Below are 23,009 nucleotides of genomic sequence, written 5' to 3' on the forward strand. Positions count from 1 at the left end.
TTGCTGCTTCCATGTTATTATGGGAGAGGGCAGTGTGTGGCACTGCAGCCATTCTGGGAACCAGAGGTAAAGTGGGGGCACTTCTCCCATCTACCTAATTGAGAGAAAGTATAAAGAGTCAAAGTCCTCTTTCTCCACAGTGGGAAGGGTCTTTGTCTACGCTGAAGGATAAAGGGTAAAAAATCTTACATCAAGAATAGCAATTTCAAGTTAGGTGCCCAATAATGGGCTTATCATAACAGGGGAGGGAAGACACTTTAGAGGAAAAAAATCAGCTCAAGCCATATCACATCAAAATATCACAAATGTTTATATTTTATATTGAAATGGACAACTAAATTAAATTTTATTTTATTATTTTTTAAGATTTTATTTATTTATTTGAGAGAGACAGAGAGAGAGAGAACCAGAGTGGGGAAAGGGGCAGAGAGAAGCAGACTCCCTGCTGAGCAGGAAGCCTGACTCTGGACTCAATCCCAAGACTCTGGGATCATGACCTGAGTTGAAAGCAGACACTTAACTGACAGAGACTCCCAGGCCCCCTAACATTAAATTTTAAATTATTCTGGAGAACTCTTGAATCCCTGAGAGTATCTCTGCAGAACCCCAGGGGGACGTGCTCTCTGATTCAAGAAAATTGACTTAAGGAGATTTTTTAAGGGTAAATCTAACCTAAACAAGAACACACACACACACACACACACACACACACGTGCCTATAGCCTTAATCATTATAATTTTTGTGCCCAGTTTGTTAAGAAGCATTTTGAATTTCCATAGTATCTGAGAGTTGATATCTAAGTCAGCAAAGGGGGATAAAGAACCAAGATAAAAAGAGAATTAACTTGCACATATGAGACTTTGACTGGGTGTGTGATGCTGGGAGGGTAATCCTTTTCTCTGGCCTCTGTTTTCTCACTAGTAAAAGCAGGGATGGGGCATTTGCTTTTCAATCTTGCTTCCAACTCTGAGCAAGCAAACAGCATTCAGATGCAAACTTGACAGTAGATGGAGGGGACCCTTGATGTGTAAGAGGTGGAGAGAAGGGTGAGGACAGATCTCCAGTACCAGGTGCTCTGTGAGGACCTGACTGGAGATGGCACAAACTGGCTGTCAAATGGAGCCCAGCAGTAGTGCCCTGGCTTTCTGAGGTTGGTGAGGAGTGCTAATGTCACCAGTCTGTCTGCAAGCCTGAAGATTACTCATAACTAAGCCCAGTCAAAGTCCACTTCTTGGAGTTCCACTTTTCTAAAGATTACAGCTGGTGGGTGGTGACTGTGCTATTCTGACTGGAATCTCATGTTTAGGGGCGGCCTCCAGGACTAGGCTGTCCCTTCAGTTTGGGTGAAGCAGCACAATCTCCCTTCACCCAAAGCTGGGGGTCTCAGGGGGCTATCTCATACTGTTGGGTTGTCCCACAGTTCTCACTCCAGTCAGCACCCCAGGACTCTGACCTGCCTTTGGACTCCTGCTGCGTGATGAAGGGTATACCTGAGACCCACTGAGGAGAAGACCCAGCAGCCCCCAGTTTTACGCTGAAGGAGAAAGGAGACACGTGAGTGGCTTGACGAGTCCTTGGTGGAGGATGATCAGGGAAGTTAGAGAAGGCGACTAAGATGAGGAGGTGGGGCATGTAGACAGTCGGCATCCACAGGGAAACTCTGCCACTTGCCATAATGCCTTCTACTTGTCTCTGATACTCGTACCCTACTCCATGTTTTTCAAGGTCTACCATAGCTTATGTGATCCTCATAGTATTGCTGTGCAATGGGCCGGGTGAGAGTCCTAGATTACAGCGCAGAGCAGCAGGATCACGTTACTCGTTTGTCATGCGTGATGTTGTGCTTGTGTCTCTGGGCCTCGCTAGTCTGTCATGTGGTGATGATGCAGCTGAAAAAATGTTATGGATGAATGTCTCTGTCAGAGAAGAGAGACAGGAGAGGTTCAAGAAAACAGAGTGAGACTCTTGGGGTCCCAGAAGTAAACACAAAGTTACCTTGTCTCCTAGAATTTTTAGTTTACGTTGCTTTCTGTCTATAAAATTGTGTTAACCTATGATCAGTTATATCTATTTTTTTAAAATTAATATAGATTTATCAACTTCAAACTTTGTGACAGGAATAAATTTGTTCTCACCAGTTAATTACCGTGGTCACTTGGCATTTTGAGAATTTAACATTCGAGGGTTTTTACTGGAAAAAAAAAAAACACCTCTAATGACCTGTGAAATGTAGTAATTTGTAATTTTTTAAATTAACATATAATGTATTATTAGCCCCGGGGGTACAAGTCTGTGAATCGCCAGGTTCACACACTTCACAGCACTCACCACAACACATACCCTCCCCAATGTCCATAAACCTACCACCCTCTCCCAACCCCCCTCCCCCCAGCAACCCTCAGTTTGTTTTGTGAGATTAAGATTCTCTTACAGTTTGTCTCCCTCCAGATCCCATCTTGTTCCATTTATTCCTTTCCTGCCCCCCACCCAAAGCTCCCACGTTACCTCTCAACTTCCTCATATCAGGGGGATCATATGATAATTGTCTTTCTCTGATTGACTTATTTTGCTAAGCATAATACCCTCTAGTTACATCCATGAGTAATTTGTAATTTTTCTTTGCTGTGAATTTTAACAGTGCATGCATAGACCTTGGAATTCAGAATTGTTATTCACCTAATACCTCAACACAAATCACTACTTATCCCTCATTTATCATCCCATCTTAAGGCGTACATTTTATCCAGAAGATTAAATGAAACGTGGGTTTTTGAATATTCGATAGGGCATATCTATATGAGGTCACATCTCTTGATACCAAAGTTTACTATACTTAGTAGCAATGGCAGTTTCAGAAGAGTCTAGGCCTATAGTAGGTACAAATGGTAAAAATTATCAGGTCAAAAACCTGATAATGAAAATGTTTTCAAGTTTGCAATGTAAGTTCAGTTGTTTATTTAGTAAAAATCTGCCAAGCATTTTCAGCATACTGACAGCAGATGGTCTATGGTAGTGTTTTCCTTTGGCATTAATGACACTTTAAGCTGGATAATTCTTTGCTCTAGAGGCTCTCCTGTGAATTGTAGGATGTGTAGCAACTCATCGGATGTCCCCTTTCCCCAGTTGTGACCACAGAAAATTTCTGCAGACTTTGCCAAATACCCCCCAGGGGCAAGATTCTCCCTTTCCCCTTTCATAACCCTAGTCTAAGGCAGTTACACCCCCTGTTTATACTGGCTCATGAATTTCTCTGAGCACCAGTGAAGGTTAAGATGCATTTTCACAACTTTCTGCAAAAGCTTCATTAATTTGGGCAATTTTTTTTCTAGTTGCATTTGAAGGTTCTCCCTCTGCTTTAAAATGAAAGACCTAAAGGAACACGTATCTGTAAACTGTTTATAGCAAATGTGAGTCCTTTTAGTTCACAGGACTGAAGGATGCTGCTTGGCATGGGTTTTACCGCTTGTTATTTGCTCTTACTTGTTCAAACGAAATGTTTCTGCTTTTCACAAGAGGAGGCATCTGCAACCTCCTTCGTTCAGAAGGGAAGTGACTGATGTCTCTAGTGGTGAACTATGGATTGTCGATGCTTTCTGTTAATGCTCAGCCCCATTTTCATATTGATATTTGAGTCTCATGTATATCTACGTGTTGTGACTGGGTTTGTATCATCTTCCTAGGGCATTTTAGATGAACGTATGCATCATTTTAAAAAGCAGTTATAATGGAGTATAAATCATCTCCTGAACCATTTGGTTTATAATCTGTATTTCAGTGACTGTTGCTTTCCCCCTGTCCTATAGAATCTTACTGGTATTAGTTTCTGGGGAAAAAAGAAGCAATCGCCAGCTTATTATTGCTCCCAAACAGGTTCTTCTAGTTGGTGTGAAGCAGTAAGAAGCCGGACATGTTAGATGGAATGAGTCTTGGGCATCTTTCACTCTGAATTTTTCAGTTTTCAAAACTAAAGCTGGCATTCGATTTTTGTTCTGGTAGTTTTTAAAACTTTTTAGCTGTGTGGAAGCATTTTTTTTTTTTTAATTTGATAGACAGAGATCACAAGTAGGCAGAGAGGCAAGCAGAGAGAGGAAGGGAAGCAGGCTCCCTTCTAAGCAGAGAGCCAGATGCGGGGCTTGATCTCAGGACCCTGGGATCATGACCCGAGCTGAAGGCAGAGGCTTTAACCCACTGAGTCACCCAGGTGCCCCTGGAAGCATTTTTATAGTGCTGGTATAATGGCATGTTGGGTTTGCGGATCTCTGTAGTTGGGCTATTTCTTTTACTCAACACTTTGTGTTTCAAAATGGCACGAAAGGCAATTTAGGGTGGTTTCCTTGGTAATCTTTTCCTGTAGCACCATTTCCACCACTCTTCCATTCACTTTCCAAGATGTGCCCTGGGCTTTGGGTTCTCCCAAGGCACTCGCGATGGCTTCCTGGCTGAAGAGTGAGGATGCAGAAACTTCCTGCTCTTTCCTGTACACTTAGGAGAAGGTAGTGATGAAGAAATTTGCAGGAGGGGCTGGGAGGCGGGCAAGAAAAAATATTTGAATCCTACTATAAAATTTCTGCAGGCTCCGAATAAATGGACCTTAAGAGATTTTTCAGAATAAAAGAATATTATTCCTTTAACTCAAGAGGACTTTTCATTTCATTTAGAAATCTTCCCTTAGGCCTAAAAAAAAATAGCTTGAAGTACAACACATGAGGTGAGGGGTCAGAAATGATCAGAGAAACTGTGGAGAAATTGAGCCAAGGCCATTTCCTTGTTTGATTGTGGAGGGGTTGATGTTGATTCCTTGTTGTAACTATGTACCTGCTGGAAACCACAGAGCGACTTGCTCCATTGCAGTACGGTTGGGTGTACTCATATTTTTCTTTTGTATTGCCTGCAGGGAGAATGGTGGATTTACCAGGATACAGTGTGTTTGGTGCAGTTGCCTCTTTCTTCTTTGTACTGCTCACCCTAAGGGAGCCAGGTAGGGTGCCCTGCTTCCCTTTACTGTACACCTAAATGTCCCAGCAGAATTCTAAATCAACAGCACTAGGACAATAGTAGGACTGAGGGACCAGGAACCAATGCATCTGTGTTCTGGAAAGGGTCCTCCACTTCCAGCTGGCTTACCTTTGAAAAGCTACTTGAGTGCCTTCTGCCTTATAGTTTTCTCATCTTTATGATAATAACAACATACCTATGTCTTAAAGTCTAGGACAGGCTTTAAGATTAAATGAGGCTGCCCAGGAAGAAGTACCTGGAACACATTAAGTTATTTATCCATTTTCCTGCTTCCACACAGGACAGCACTTTGGGTGCAAGAAAAATGGCTGCTTCTTACCACAAATTAAACATCATAAAAATATTTGGAAATTAAGAAATTAGAAGATTTCCAATAAATGGATTTGGGAATCTCAGTGGCTGAATTGTACCTTTAAAAGGGATTATGAAAATTCAGTGTTGGGGGAAATTCCAGAGTCCCGAGGAGAATTCAGCATGCAAAAGTAGAAAACAAAACAAAACAAAACAAAAAACATTAGACAGGGTGCCAGAAGGCTCAGGCTCCAAACCAAGGGCTGTAGAAACTATGTGATGTGATGTGCAGCTGTCCTGACCTCTGTATAATGCAATTTCCTAACCTGTAAAAGAAGTTAGCCAGGTGGAATGACTTTATATTTGGATTCCATAAATGAAGAATGCAAGCAGATCTCCACTTAAGCTCTGCAGTGAGCTTTTGACTAGCGTCTATTTGATATTCATCAGCAAGTGAGCAAGTTGAGGTTCCTTCCTTCTTGGGATGATTGGATGTGGCAGAGAAAATACAAATGGCCCTAGAGCATTTTAGGATAAGGAAGAATGTGATATATATGACTTATGAGATTATTAAACATAATAACATGTGGAATTATTAAATATCCCTTCGATCTGCAGATAATGACAAGAGGTCAGATGTGATTCAAAATTTGATTAAAAGTCTCAAACTCTTTAGACACACCACTGCCCTTAATCTACCACAAAATGTCCTTGTACAGAAGTGCATTGTGCATACAAAGCTCCAGTTATTGAGGGTACTCCAAACCAAAAATATTTTAAAGTTAAAAAATAATCCCCGTTCCTTCCCTCGAACCAGAGAAATCCCGAAAAGCTGAAAAATCTAATGAATTAATTTATTACCTAAATTTTAGGAAAAATGATTATGAAATCAGTCACTAACAATTTAAAATGGGATCACTAACTATAAAATGAATTATTATAAAATACAAAACAAATCGCTAACAAAGTTCCCAGTGTAAAAAATCAACTTACACATTAACTTATTTGAGAATAAAAACAACCCACAGATGGTGGCTTTAGTATCTTAAAGATGAAGAACTTGAGATTCCAAATCTCAAATCTCATTGAAAATAATGAGTTTGCCCCCCACAAATCGCACAGTGGTGATAGATTTAGCACTAACCCTCAAATTTTTGAACTGCATCTTATTTTCAGTACACAGAATTCTTTTTTGAACAACCAAATGTGCAAACCATCATGTCAGATTTCTCTAAATTATTGAAAATAAAGCTTTCCCTCCTCCAGGTGCGTCTATTTTGATAGGCTGGACATCCCAAAACAAGTATATTAGTCTTCTAATTGGCATTTCCTGGTTCTTCTTTTTCACTCTGTTTTGTAGATACTTGGAGAGTGATTGGTCCTGCATACCCTATCCTAGCCAGGATTGGGGAAGATGTCCTACTAACCTGTCAGCTCCTCCCAAAGAGGACCACAATGCACATGAAGGTGATATGGTACTCCTCAGAGCCCAGCACACCTGTGTTTGCACACTGGGATGGAGCCGATATGACCGAGAAGCAGATGGAGGAGTACAGAGGCCGGGTAGAGTGGATAAAGGATGGCAATCATGAGGGAAATGTGACTCTGAAGATAAACAACATCCAACCATCTGATAATGGGCAATACTGGTGCCATTTCCAAGAGAATAACTACTGTGGAGAAACAAGCTTGCTGCTTCAAGTAGCAGGTGAATATTTTGGAATAGACAGTCTTGGAGGGAGAATATATTAATTCATGGTAAGCCTATTGCCAGTTGAAAAATTCCTTTCTAATCCTCAAGGCAGTTCCTAAATGCCAGTCCTCTGTCCTGACTCATCCGAAGGCAAGTAAACCTGAAGTCTTCAAAGCAAGCTCACTTAAAAAATCTTCTCAAATTTAACTTAACCAGTTTTGACTATTTGTGACCACTAATTGCAATCCATGACATCTGGTCATTAGCAATTTCACTGAGGCACAAATGAGGCTGGTGTATCAGGCTGGTGTGATACAACAAGCCAATCGCTGTATCTAGCAGACTGCCCAGCAGCCATATCTCAGTGGAACGCATTGTCCTCTACCCAACCTCCAACACGCAATAAGTAAATATGAACATTTTGTTTCTTTGTGGAGTGCCTCCAGTTAGAAATCTAGTGCTAGGAAGAAAGAGGATAAGGACTGTGCTTTTATGGAGATTATTAAATATTAGTGTTCAATGATTTGGGGACTCCAGATGCATTTGTGAATGGCAGGGTTTTGCCTGATGCTTTTGTAGTGACAAAGTGAGGAACAGTTGAGAAAAGGGGATCTGTCCTAGGGAAAAAACATGTATCTGAAAAGTAAATTATCATCTATTTCCCTGGCAAGAATAACTCCCCCCATATGCCAAAGACAAAATCAGGCAAATCCACTTACCTTCTCAGGGACATAGTTCTCTGGAGTTGTCACCATCTCTGACTCACACTAAGGCTGTTTCCTAACATCATTTTTTCTTAACACCAATGACTATGATTATTATTATTATGTTATAGGTAATCGAAGATGGATGAAAGAACCTATGTATTTCTGAGATATGGAGAGAGGAAGGCAGCTGTTCACTATCAGGAACCTTTGAAAATAAGTCACACGTTTTCTAAGGCTGTAGGTGAAGGGAGTGAGTCTCTTTCTCCACCAAATGATAGAGAATTATCATCTATGGGAAACAGAGTCCCTTTGTTTTGGTTTGAGAGCAGTGTTGGTTGAAGAAAGAATCTCATGACTACATAAAACTAGGATTTCTCAAAAACATTTTCCCATTGACTGTAAGGAATGTTTAGAAACCAGAGCTCTTCATTCTATATACCCAGGTTATCTAATTGCTCCCCTAAGGTCATAACCACCAACAGAAAAAATGTGAAGAGTATTTCCTGGAGATGATTTCTGGCTTATATTAAACTTTATAATTAATCAGAGTCTAGATATCATCTAAATTGTCAGACAGAGTTTGTGGCCTGGGGAAGCTCAATGAATAAATTATAACACATCTTTGTTGGCAGCACTAGTGACATAAGCAAAATGTCACTATGTCCCTTTCTCTTATTTTCCTCCTGTCTGGATCTGAAGAAAAATACTGCTCATATGCTAAAGTTTAAAGATCCAGAATGAGGAACAAGAAAAGTGTGTATGAACGCCAATTTGAAGGGGAAGAGGACTTTGGACCCACAAACTTCTGCTTTCTCCCTACATGCAATGTCACTGGGATCTTGCTGTCTATGGTTTGTGCCTCCATGGGATCCAGGCCTTAGGGATGTGTCTTCCCTCCACAGGTCTGGGGTCTGCCCCTTACATCCACGTTGGGGGAGTTGTGGAAAGTGGAGTCCAGCTTGTGTGCACTGCAAAAGGCTGGTTCCCAGAGCCCCAGGTTTATTGGACAGATACCACAGGAGAGAAGTTCCTGGCTGTCTCTGAGCATTTCATCCAAGATGTCAATGGCCTGTTCTATGTGGAAACGACTCTTGTGGTCAGGAACGATTCTGTGCAAACTGTGTCCTGCTTCATCCGCAATCCCATCCTCAATGAGGAGAAGAGCTCTGTCATCTCCATTCCAGGTCAGAGCTCTGCTTCTAGGACCAATATGCTAATACACAATGTGATTAACAGGAAAGGTTCAAAGGACTGTTCCATAGCACCTAATATTTTTTTATTAAGGAAAATATCTAAAATTTAGTCCTATGTATTAAAAAATATAAACTATTTATGTCTGGAAATATATACTATATTTTGGTTAAATGGCTATTGTTAATGGTATTCCAGTTATTTTCAAGTTCCACCTTTAATTCTTTCTGTACTAATTTTCTTTACTCACAAGTATGCATCACATGATAAAGAAAATAAAACTATAGTCTTTCAATTAAAATGTTGTCCTATACCACATTGTGCCAGTTGCTTCTAGCAACCTGCATTGTGAAGATAATCAGAGATGGAGACAACTATTTATATAGTAGCATCTTAACTATAGCCTCATTTATAAATAGTAATAAAACAATAGTAAAAAAAGGGCACAATACAACAGTGGAGTGAGTGTTAAGTACCTAATGTGACTATAAATTATAGCATTGATGAAAAATGATATCTCTAAATTATTTTAATGGCTGAAAAAATCCATCAGGGCTATTTTATAAAGATTACATCTATCTACCCACCTACCTATGTGTTTATCTATCTATAAACATTTCCAGTCATGGAAAGAATAATGACTTTAAATAACTTAAAATTGCACTAAGATTTTTGGGACACCTTCTATATTTAGATATAAGAATATAGGTATTCTTATTCATATAAATTGATATATGAAAGAATTTAAAGTAAATGTCACATGTGAAAGTTAAAAGGAACTGAGTATATATTATATAATATGAATATATATTATGTAATATATATCTGAATGCATATTATAAATGCTTTATATATGTTTTACCTCTCAGTTTGGGATTATAGGGGATAACTGTCTATGTCCATATACTTTTATACTTACCATGTACTTATAAGAAGAATATATATAATTTTTACAAGATGTTAAATATCAGTATGTTAAATATCAGCATAAATAAGCTATCATGAGGTAAAGAACTGGGAGACTTTCTGTTGTACAAACAAAAGGAAAAACAGTTGGATCACTGGATGATCTACAGGAAGGAATATTTTTCTGTATTTAATTTCTTTTTTATGAGTTGAGATTTATTTATTTATTTATTTATTTGTTTATTTATTTTAGTATATCAGTCACCATACAGTACATCATTAGTTCTTGATATAGTGTTCCATGATTCATTTTTTCTGTATAACACACAGTGCTCCATGCTATACATGCCCTCCTTAGTACCCATAGCCTGGTGATGAATTGAGTTTTTAGTAACATATAGAGCTTTCTTTTCTTTTAAAATATTTTCTCTCATTTTCTTTAGGTCAAATTCCTTAATATATTTTTCTTTTTCTTTTTCCAGAGAAACTCCAGAGTGAGCTAGGTAAGTAGACATTGGATGCATTAGTATAAAAGAGATACTGCTTGCCCCAAAGGTAATTGGTAATCCCTGGACAAAGCCAGTGGGAGCTAACATGACAATTCGTAATCCAGATGAGAAACAGAGGCATGACTTTACCAAGTCTCAAGTTCATTTAGTACTAGAGGGGACTGGCAAAGCACAGCTTCCTTCAGGCACATTTGCACTGTGTAGCCTATGACTTTAAGTGTTCACAGGGATCCCACTGAACCTCAGATGGATGCCTGTGAGGGGCGAAGACAATCTCTGCTCTATCTGGCTGGAGAAAAAGAGTACTGCCTTTGTGTGTAAGGGGTGGTATAGGACAACTGGTGGGTCTCTGGAGGCCCTTTTAAAATCTTTCCAGCATGAAGACAGTATCATGGTAACTGGAGGTCACCACCCACCATCTCAACCCTCTGGCCTTGCTGTGGTTTCTGCACTTTCTCCTCATGCCAGTAGATCCTAACCTCATCACTACTGGGCGGGAGCCATTACTTTTCTCAGATGTAGCCTGGGATACTGTCTGGGTGGATCAGCCATTTTCCTGTTTTTCCTCTTTTTCTTTCTTTCTTTCTTTCTTTCTTTCTTTCTTTCTTTCTTTCTTTCTTTCTTTCTTTCGTCTTTTTTTTTTTTTAACTTAACGGTTGAACTGTAGTATTATTTTATTGTACCTAAGATATAGATAAATGGTTTAAAAAGTAACCAACTGATATTTGAGCCACTTTGAGTTTCTCCTTTACTCCCTTACCATCTTCCTCTTTTCTGTGACCTCTTCTCCCAGCCCATGATAACCAGCTTGCTCCCTGCCCACGTGCATATGACCTTGCATCATTCATTTTCCATCAATATCCTTCTCACCCTCAAGACACTGGTTACAGGAATGTGTGTGTACACTTGCCTATTGCAGATTAGGTGAAACTGAGCATACTTTTCAGCCTGTGTAGGAATTTGTGAGGAAAATCAGGGTGGAAAACACACCCCAATCTAGTCTAGTCTAGGCAGGGTCTAGTGTGATACTTTCAACCCCATCAGGCCATAAAGATAAAGGGAACAGCCTCAGGAAGGTCAAAGGTAAATCCATAAACTGAGGAGGCCTATACCATTGTAAACCATACCTTTCAAGTCAGATTCCCTTCTGCCTGCGCAGCATCTGCTTATGATCAGACAGAAACCTTTGACGCTTCCAGTCTGCAAACGGGAGAAGAATGAGGCACAAAAAAGTCAGCTGCAAGAGATTGGGAGCAGAGGACAACAGTCAAAAAGACTGTTGCCTCAAGCAACTCCACAGTCTCGCTTTTATTAGATAGAAACAGTAACCAACAGAAGAGTCGATGAAGGTCAAACGTTAGTCATATGTCATGTAGATAGACAAGAAGGACGGCAGAATATGTCTGTCAAGTAGTATAAAGTTTATAGTTGAACAAGCACATTCAAAGGACTTATCTAAGTAGCCACAGGTGCTCTCTGGGGAGAAAGAGGAGATAAGGGAAAAACGAAGCAGGTGGTGTTCAGCCCTGAGTGGGCTGGGCGTTGCCAGCTGCTCAGCTTCAAGGCCATATATTGTCCTCTCCCCCAGAGGCCTGTTGCAGTATCTGTTGTTCTTAAGGCTGTATCTAAATGTGCTTGGTAACTAGTAAAATTTCCTGGGGGTTAATTTTAAGTAATACATTGTTCTGAGGGGCAGTTGCAACCTTAACTGGCAGAACTTGTTAGTTACATGTCAGAAAGTCAAGCCAGTGTTTTGGGCAGGTTGACACATGTCTCTGTCCCTCGGGAAGACTTTGTATTTTTAAATTTTTATTTATTTATTATTATTTTTTTACTTCTAAAATCCATTTATTTTTTGTTTTGTTTTTTCATGCAATATGTTTCCCCTACTTTTAAAAATTATTAACATACAATGTATTATTTGTTTCAAGGGTACAGGTCTGTGATTCATCAGTCTTACACAATTCACAGTGCTCATCACAACACATACCCTCCTCAATGTCCATCACCCAGCCACTCCATCTTGCACCCCACTCCATTTCAGCAACCCTCACTTTGTTTCCTGAGATTAAGAGTCTCTTATGGTTTGTCTACGTTTCGGGTTTCATCTTGTTTCATTTTTTTCCTCTCTTCCCCTATGATCTTCTGCCTTGTTTCTCAAATTCCACATGTCAGTGAGATCATATAATTGTCTTTCCCTGATTGACTTATTTCACTTAGCATAATACCCTCTAGTTACACCCACATTGTTAAAAATTGCAAGATTTCAAATTTTTTGATGGCTGCATAACATTCCATTGTATGTACATTACAACATCTTCTTTATCCATTCATCTGTTGATGGACATTTGGGCTCTTTCCATAGTTTGGCTATTGTATACTTTGCTGCTGTAAACATTGGGGAGCAGGTGCCATTCAGATCACTACATTTCTATCTTTGGGGTAAATACCTAGCAGGGCAATTGCTGGGTCATAAAGTAGCTCTATTTTCAACTCTTTGAGGAGCATCCATACTGTTTTCCAGAGTGGCCGTACCCATTTGCATTCCCATCAACAGTGTAGGAGGGTTCCCCTTTCTCTGGATCCTGGCCAATATCTTGTCATTTCCTGGCTTGTTAATTTTAGCCATTCTGACTGGTGTGAGTGCTATCTCATTGTGGTTTTGATTTATATTTTCCTGAAACTGAGTGATGTTGAACACTTTTTCATGGGTCTGTTGGCCATTTAGATGTCTTCTTTGCAGAAATGTCTGTTCACACCTGCCCATTTCTTGACTGGATTATTTGTTCTTTTGGTGTTGAGTTTGAGAAGTTCTTTGTAGATTTTGGATACCAGCCTTTTATCTGATATGTCATTTGCAAATATCTTCTCTCATTTTGTTGGCTGTCTTTTGGTTTTGTTGACTGTTTCCTTTGTTGTACAAAAGTTCTCCAACAAAAAGGAGAATTACAGACCAATATCCCTGATAAATGTGGATGCAAAAATTCTCACCAAAATCCTAGCCAATAGGATCTAACAGTACATTAAAAGGATTATTGACCACAACTAAGTGAGATTTATTCCTGGGCTACAAGGTTGGTTTGACATCCGTAAATTAATCAATGTGATACATTACATAATAAAAGAAAGGACAAGAACTATATGATCCTCTCAGTAGGTGCAGAAAAAGCATTTGACAAAATATAGCATCCTTTCTTGATTAAAACTCTTCACAGGGGCATCTGGGTGGCTCAGTTGTTAAGCATTTGCCTTTGGCTCAGGTGATGATCCCAGAGTCCTGGATCAAGGCCTACATTGGGCTCCATGCTTAGCAGGAAGCCTACTTCCCCATTTCCTACTCTCCCTGCTTGTGTTCCAATTCTCATTGTGTGTGTCTCTCTCAAACAAACAAATAAAATCTTTTAAAAATAACAACAACAAAAAACCTTCGTCACAGTGTAGGGATAGAGAGTACATACCTCAATAGCATAGAAGTCATCTATGAAAAACCCACAGCAAATATCATCTTCAGGAAGACTTTAGGTGATGAGATACTCCTCTGAGTAATTCGAACCATGTTGACATGTCCATTGGAGACCCAGTGCACAGAATACAATCTTGTATTGTGCTGATTGTTTTGTTCCTAGTTGTACTGACCTTCTGGGCCCACAGTAAAACATGATGAAAATATGGAGCTCTGCCTGGCTCCCTCTTAGGTGGCGTTTAGAGGTCTGCACCCTTAGGAGCTTTGAGGGCTGTTGATTGAGATACCAGAAGTTTCACAGCTACCTCTATATTTTCCTCATTAATTAGAACTCAGAGACAAGGACACACTGCAGTTGGCTGCTGGCAAACTGAGCTTGCTGTAGAAGTCCAAGGCCTGGAATTCCAGTTCCCATTCTGGCAAATAATCTTTTTTAAAAAAATAATTTAAATTTTAGTTAGTTAACATACAGTACAATATTGATTTCTGGAGTAGAATTCAGTGATTCACTTACATACAACACCCAGAGCTCATCACAACAAGTGCCCTCTTTAAGTGCCCACTCATCAAATAATCTTATAAAATTAACGACTAGTTTTCATGCTTCTGAATGTTTACAGCAGCAATATGCACAATAGCCAGACTATGGAAAGAACCTAAATGTTCATCAACAGATGAATGGATAAAGAAGATGTGGTATGTATACCACATCTAATGGAATATATATACCACATATAATGGAATACTATGCAGGCATCAAAAAACCCCAAATCTTGCCATTCGCAGTGAGAAACTAGAGAGTATTAAGCTAAGTGAAATAAGTCAATCAGAGAAAGACAACTATCATATGATTGCCTGATATGAGGAATTTGAGAGGCAGGGCAGGGGTTCATGGGGGAAGGGAGGGAAAAATGAAACAAGATGTGACTGTGGAGGGAGACAAACTATAAGAGACTTTCAATCTCAGGAAACAAACTAAGGGCTTCTGGGAGAGGGAGAAGAGATAGGACTGGGTGATGGACACTGGAGAGGGTATGTGCTATGGTGAGTGCTGTGAATTGTGTAAGACTGATGTTTTACACAAATAATACATTATATGTTAATTATATTTAAAAAAGCATTCTGAAGTTGCAAAAATAAACAGAAAAATAAAAAAAATAAGAATGAGTAGTTTTTAAAAATATTAATTATATGCCAAGTCTGATGCTAAATGCTTTACAGAGATTATTTCTTTTTATTATAGCATAGAAGTCATCTATGAAAAACCCACAGCAAATATCATCTTCAGGAAGACTTTAGGTGATGAGACACTCCTCTGAGTAATTCGAACCATGTTGACATGTCCATTGGAGACCCAGTGCACAGAATACAATCTTGTATTGTGCTGATTGTGCTGTTCCTAGTTGTGCTGACCTTCTGGGCCCACAGTAAAACATGATGAAAATATGTATAAAAGTTAATAGATTTACCCTCATTTTATAGCTGGCAACAATTTTGTAGACATTTGTGGTTTGTAGGAAACCACTGAGAAGTTGTGATTATTTGTCATCTCATCTGACTTAAGAGTGCAAGTTCTTAATTACTTATGTGAGATTTTTGTAAATCATTGTAAATCATTGTCTCTATTTTTCTCATCTTCAAAATGAGTATGTTTGAAAGACTAAATCTTTGATTTAGTGTCAAACTTTAAGAGTGAGAATATGATATGATATAATTAATATTATATTAAAAAATATAAAAATATAAGATATTGAGGAAATGAGATAGTCCACTAAATTGAATATGCTGATTGAAAAAGGATTATATGACATGATGATGGGATTATTATGTTTTAAGGAATTGGTGTATTATTCAGTAAACTGCACACTCCAGAGAAGATTTAATTTTTGGTGAATATTCAGAAGCCATTTTAGCGACATACATATAATACACCAAAAATATAACAAAACAATAAATGTGGGCACAAATTGTGTAGAAGGCACACAGTGTATATAAAAGTATATAAAAAAAGGGGATTATGCAGAGCTTCTCTCAAGGAGCTTGTATTCTAGAAGAATATCACTTATTAACAGATTGGGCTGCATGATTTTTTCCCTGTACTTTCAACTTTATTTTTTACTTGGATTCTGGAATAACAGGGGTTTCATATATCTATCACGCACCTACTCATATGGGTAATGGAGATAAGGAAATTGTCTTTTTATTAAGTAATTTACTGTAAAATACATGGAAGAAGAAATAGCAGCAGACAAATCCCTAGTTTATTTTTTCTGACTTGCCGCTTCCAGTCGGCGAACGGGAGAAGAATGAGGCACAAACAAGTCAGCTGCAAGAGATTGGGAGCAGGGGACAACAGTCGAAAAGACTGCCGCACCAAGCAACTCCACAGTCTCGCTTTTATTAGATAGAAACAGGAACCAGCAGTAGAGTCGATGAAGGTCAAATGTTAGTCATATGTCATGTAGATAAACAAGAAGGAGGGCAGAATATGTCTGTACAAGTAGTATAAAGTTTATTGTTGAACAAGCTCATTCAAAGGACTTATCTAAGTAGCCACAGGTGCTCTCTGGGGAGAAAAGGGAGATAAGGGAAAAACGAAGCAGGTGGCGTTCTGCTCTGAGCGGGCCAGGCGTTCCCAGCTTCTTGGCTTCCATGAAGCAGGCAACGTTCTGCCCTGAGCAAGCCAGGCATCCCCAGCTGCTCAGCTTCAAGGCCATATATCGTCCTCTCCCCCAGAGGCCTGTTGCAGTATTTGTTTTTTTTAAGGCATTTTTTTAAATGCGCTTGGTAACTAGTAAAATTTCCTGGGGTTCATATTTTAAGTAATACATTGTTCTGAGGGGCAATTGCACTGACTCCTACTTTTGTCTTCATATTTTAACAGATACATTATTTTAGGTAAAATTGAAGGATAAAGCAAACAAAATGCTAGAGGTAATCGGGAGTCAAATTTTAGCTAGTATAGGAGATATTAATCTAAAAATTAGGATCATGTTGATTGATGGTAAGTTTCCTTTCTAAAGAAATACCTAGCAGATTGTAGCTAACTACATAATGAGGACATTTTTGCCTTTGATCATTGACTCTCATCCAACAATATACACATTTATGCCTTTATTTCTATTATAAATGACCATAACTTATGTGAAAGTATTTTTGCCATTCGATAGGAAAGGATGATTCTCAATTTAGAACAGAGAAAAACTGGTATGGCTAGAGCCTGATGAACTGGCTGTGAAACATAGCTTGGGTCCAGGAAAGCCATCAGATAAAATCTCCAATTTTTCACAATGGGAGAATTAGACTTTTTGTGTATCCATTTTTTTGTGTGTTTTGCATTTTGCCAACCTCCCCAATTCTTGGTCTTATAATGTTTCTTAATAATCAGGATATTGAACCTGGTGGGTGTTTAGAGTTCCACATATGTTGGACCTCACAGAACTAAAATATGGTGGTTGGATCTGACATATAAGGTGTTATAAAAATCAAACCAGGGGAAGCTTTCTTCACATTTAATTACTAAAAATCCACCTGAAACTCATTTTTATCCTTATCATTATCAAGGCAAAGGGATTGGCTTCAGTGTCCTCAGGTTTCACAGTCTGCATGCCTCCACTCACAGTGCACAGTCAGAGCAATCTTAGGATTTTGATAGTGATATATTTATTTCACAATTTAAGAAACTGAGGCATACACGTATTGAGAAGTAGTTTAAGGAGGTCATACAGATATGGAGTGATAAAATATTTTTATTCCAGGAGTATTTATTACAAAATTATTTTTTGAGTTACAATCTGAATAAAATAGGTTGAGACGGGTGTGGGTTCCATTAATCGTTCTTTTTTTCCAGGGACAAGCACTATCCTGATTCCACCAAACCTCCCCCTCTCTGAAGGATGACCTTGTGCCTCACAACTCCACTGAGATGCCCATGGGTTCTAAACCCACTGGAGATGTTCCTACTGATGACACTATTTGCTCCATTTTTTGTCTTTCATTGTGTTTTGTCTGTTGTATTTCACAGCTTCCTTAAAAGTGATTGGACCGTCCCAGCCCATTCTTGTCAGAGTGGGAGAAGACATACAATTAACTTGTTACCTGTCCCCCAAGACTAATGCACAGAGCATGGAGGTGAGATGGGTCCAATCACGCCGTTATCCTGCTGTTTACACATATGTGGATGGGGAACATGTGACTGAAGAGCAGATGGCAGAATATAGAGGGAGGACATTGTTGGTGAGTGACGCCATTGATGAAGGGAGACTGACACTGCAGATATACAATGCTACAACATCAGATAATGGGCAGTACCGGTGCCTTTTTGAAAAAGACGGTGTGTATCAGGAGGCCAGTTTGGATCTGAAGATAGTAGGTAAGGATTCCAGATGTTTTGGATTCAACCTCTGTTCCTACTGCTTTAACATTCTAGTTTTTGGAAATTTTCCCAGGGACCTGAAATTTTTGGATTTTCACTTGTCAAATTTATACTCAACCCTCTGATGGATAAGAACTGTAGTACATACTTAAAGTTCACAAACTCAAATGGACCAGATATAATTCTCTGGGTGTAAAAACTGTGTACTTCCCATGATCTTTGTAAAATGACCACACATTTAGTAAAATTTGAGAATTTTATTCCACAACTATACACAAAGCTCATTGTTTCATAGAGTGCTCTTAAAATTCTGAACAATGTACAGTTACTGGGAAGTATAGTTATGTGAAGACTAAACTATATCCATATAAAAGAAAAAGTAAAAGCATCAACAGAACTGGCAGGATGGAAGAAGAAAGACAAAATCATTCCTTGCATCATAATTTACCACTGTTTATATTTGTGAGTAAGAATTGATTTTTCAAGATCAGCAAATGCCATTGAAGGCACAGGCCAACATCTTGGATAATTGGTTTGTTTGTCCCATTGATTTTGGGTCTTAATTCATAAACATAATCATAAAATATCCACAGGGGTACATATTGAGAAATTAAATGGACTCTTATTTTATGCCACTGGATGAACATGTTTATATAATGCTGATATTTGAGGATATTCTTTTACTCACTTTCTTTAATCCTGTCCATGTGATTCATATCTTGGTCAAAGCTATTTTGTTTTCAGATACAGAAGAGAAAAGATTGGATTTAAAATTTATCATTCCTGTGACTTTAATTGAGGATGACTTTAGGAATACAAAAAATAAAAATAAGCCTAACATAACAAAACTAGAAGCCATTCCAGCTAGTCTCTCTCATCCTTAGATGGAGTATAATTCCACTATAAACATTGTTCTTTCAGCCAAGGCTTTCCCATCTTTCCTCTCAGTGAAGTTACTGATGATATAACCACTTGCAGATGCTCTAGGTTTTGTTCCTTGATCTCTATTCTCCAGGTCTGGGGTCTTCCCCACTCATCACTGTAAAGGAACAGAAGGATGGAGAAATAGAACTGATATGCAGTTCAGAAGGGTGGTACCCAGAGCCCCATGCGCAATGGAAGGACATGGAAGGAAAGATAATACCATCATTTTCAGAGGTTCTGACTAAAGGCAGCCATGGACTGTTCCATGTGGAGACATCTCTACTGGTCATGAACAACTCTATTGTGAACATAACTTGTTCCATTCGCAACCCCCTTCTTGACGAGGAGAAAAAGGCAACTTTTTCTCTCTCAGGTTGGTGACTCCATGTGTTCCTCTCAACTTTGGGAAATACATATGAAGGTAAACCAAGACTTATTTATTTTATCACTCTATTATTTTTATATTTTTATTTCTTCTTTCTTATAAAATCACCTGCTATCACTTCAGGACATGTGGAGATCCTACTGACATCCCTTGACTAAAGCCCTAAGGTTATATTGTTACATATACACTAACTTCTAAGACTTGACTCTACCATCACTGCAAGGACAAACTCTCTTCCTCTGATGTGAAACCAGTATCACTTTTTCTTTTCCTTATTGTGGATTCTTTTTGTGATTCAAAACTAGTTTTCCTTAATACCATCTTCATGCCTGTGGATTAGGTAATTTTATCCTTTTCCTATCCTTGTTATTTCAGTGATGGCAGTGATATAATTGGAAAAGAGACAAGAAAGAAATGTGTGTGTTTGTGTGTGTGTGTGTGTGTTTCTGACAGGAGCAAACAATAAAGTTAGCATAAACTTTGGGTCTCCCCTCAATTTCTGCAGAGTAGAGAGGAACAGATCAGCTTCTTCCTTAAGAGATCCACTTCTCACTGTCTTCTCTAACTCAAGAGCTGCTCAGATAAAAAGAATGATCTTGGAATTTTCCCAGTTTCATGATTTAATGGGATTCTGGGTTTTCCATTTTAGAGCCCATGATGAGTTTTTCATGGAAGATAGTGCTTGTTTTGGTATTACCTCTTGTCACAACTGTAGTCCTGGTCAAGTGGAAGAGAGGTAAAAAAGGTAAGTCAGGTAAATAGTCAGGTATGGAGCATCCTTTGTAGGGGGAGCCTTGCTGTGCACCTTCCATAGCTTCTTTTTTGAGCAGTCACATGGGGGAGGCATGCAGTGAACATTCAGTCATTAATGAAACATGAGATTCCATGGCTTACATTCATGTAATGGAGGATCTGTGCTGAATGATACCAGAATTTATAGTGATAAGAGGAGCAAAAGGATTAAAAGACAGTAATTTGTTCCTCCTGTGAATATTCTCAAGTTATCTACTTAAAGGGGATAAAGAAAAAGGTAGCAGAGCCATCCATGCTTTCTCAGCTGAGAAATGAGACCTGATTGAGATTCTGTTGGCATGAACATTTCACTAAGATCTTTAAAAATATGGTGACTTGCTTATTGATGATTCTTGCTCTGTGGATGAAGGACTTCTGTGTGTCAATAGGTTGTTTTGTGTGCCCTATAAACTCCCTTCACTTCAAATTTCTTATGTTACCAAAAACTTTGGTTTGCCTGTTTGGATGTTGTTATCATGGAATTTATATTTTAAAATGCTCCACAAATTGGTTATGATCAGAATTTATTTTTTTCTCTATAGCAAATGTGACATTGGATCCAAATACAGCTCACCCAGGACTTATCCTTTCTGAGAGATATAAGCATGTGAACCATGAACATTCGTACAGCAATACATCTGATGGTGATTCAACAGCTTACTCAAAGGACCAGGCCAGGAGGGGCTCATAAGAGGGATATGGTGCTGAGAAATGGAGGCTGGGGACAAGACAGTATAGATCTTGTCCCAGGTATTGCCAAGAGCAATATAGGGAGGGAGTCATCCCTCTGTCACCTGAGAATGTGTTCAGACAATGAGTTGCTATAGAAGCCAGTACTGGGCCACTACATTTCCTCCAAGCCTCCTTTCCCTAATGATGACTCCAGAAAGGGTCAAAATCTTCCTTGACTAGCCTCCGGACACCTCTCGTTATAATATGACCAACAAGTGTCCTATCTATACTTTTCTTCTCTGAAAATATTTATGCCTTCTTCATTCTTTAATGTGGGTTCTCCTGATATCTTTCCTACACCCAGGAGATTTTACAACGCCTACAAGGGAAAAAAAAACAACCTTGGATTCTGGAAACAAAGATTATATTCCAACTCTGAGTCTTCTTTACCCAGCTGCTTGAAGGGGCTCACATTATCATTCAGCTACAGAATCAAGATGCTTTAATGTCACTCTGGCTTCAAATTTGATCTGGAGGCTGATCCCTTCAAAGAACTCTTATCCCAAGTTCTCTGATATCCTGCCACTGATCACACCCTGATATGTGAGACCAAAGAAAATCCAATGGGAAATGAAATTAGGCATAGAGAAGGAAATGCAAGGAAGTTTATTTATAAGTTTCTTTATGAAGGTGGGGCTGAGGAAATAAGAAATACAGTTAAAGAGTAAAAGAAAATGCAGCTGAATAGAAGGATGAAATCTGATCACTGAGATATAATCTTGAATATCATATGAAATGTGGAATTCCTATTCCAGTCCTTTTTAAGAAAGTGGCTATTTAGAGTGGAAAAGAATTTAGAAATTCTATTCCAAGACAAATACCATATGATCTCATTTATATGTGGAAACTAAAAACAAAACAAATGAATAAACAAACAAAAACCAGAATCAGACCTATAAGTACAGAGAACAAATTGATGGTTGCCAGAAGGGATAGGGTAGAGGTATGGGCAAAATGGGTGAAGGGGTGAAGGCTTCATGTTATGGAATGAATTAGTCACGAGAATAAAAGTACAGCATAGGGAATATAATCAATAACATTGTAATAATGTTGTATGGTGACAGATGGTAGTTACTCTTGTGAGCACTACATAACCTATAGACTTGTCAAATCACCATGTTGCACACCTGAAACTAATGTAAAATTGTGTGTTGACTTCACTCATATGAAAAATTTTAAAGAAAAAGAAATTCTGGTCCCAGTAGAAAATTAATTTCTTTACATTGTATCTATATGAAATGATAGATGTTAACTAAATTGATTGTGGTAATCAATTCACAATATATACAAATTGAACCAACATGCTGTATACCTTAAATTTACATAGTGATTATATATGTCAATTGTTTCACAATAAAACTGGAAAAAAGAGAAAAAATAACTTATATTGTGTATATGAAGATGTCAATTTTATTTTTAAAACAAAAAAGTACACAAAATCAATAATTACAAAATAAATAAATAGAAGCAATAAGTACAACATATGGTAAAAAATATTTTAAAGCTATAATGAATTAAGAGAGACTATAAGTGGAAGAAGAAAGAATATGGGAAAAGAAAGACTTGGAAAAGGTCTTGAAGTATTTTGAATGAGAATGAGGAATACCTACTAATGACAATCTGCTACTTTCTAGGACAGCAGCCATCATAGTCACTCATATATCACATCCTGGAGTGTCTCTTTTGGCTCCTAGTATTTTTTCTTTTTTAAAGACTCATATGTTTATGTTTGAAACTAAGTATTATTTTCCCACTAGTATTTACATATTTATTTTACTTAGTTTTTAAATTTTTAAACATAATGCATAAAACTCATTATTATAGCCATTTATTTATTTATTTATATTGCTTTTTTAATTATGTTATGTTAGTCACCATACATCATTAGTTTTTTATGTAGTGTTGCAAGATTCATTGTTTATGTATAACACCCAGTGCTCCATGCAATATATGCCCTCCTTAATATCTACCACCATGCTCACCCCCACACCCCACTCCCCTCTAAAACTCTCAGTTTCTCAGAG

General features: G+C 38.4%; 1 protein-coding gene across 1 annotated transcript; it reads left to right on the forward strand.

Moving 5' to 3' along the window:
- The first annotated feature begins 971 nt into the window (after window positions 1-971).
- Window positions 972-22,171, forward strand: BTNL2 (butyrophilin like 2). The gene is made up of 9 exons (XM_059178730.1): window positions 972-1,555; window positions 4,896-4,979; window positions 6,669-7,016; window positions 8,611-8,892; window positions 10,288-10,308; window positions 17,802-18,149; window positions 19,168-19,449; window positions 20,111-20,206; window positions 20,796-22,171. Exons 2-9 carry the CDS (start codon window positions 4,901-4,903, stop codon window positions 20,942-20,944), a joined length of 1,605 nt encoding a protein of 534 aa, XP_059034713.1. The 5' UTR covers window positions 972-1,555; window positions 4,896-4,900; the 3' UTR covers window positions 20,945-22,171.
- The last annotated feature ends 838 nt before the right edge of the window (window positions 22,172-23,009 follow it).

The sequence above is a fragment of the Mustela lutreola genome, chromosome 6 (genome assembly GCF_030435805.1).
Source record: "Mustela lutreola isolate mMusLut2 chromosome 6, mMusLut2.pri, whole genome shotgun sequence".
NCBI classification, from domain to species: domain Eukaryota; kingdom Metazoa; phylum Chordata; class Mammalia; order Carnivora; family Mustelidae; genus Mustela; species Mustela lutreola.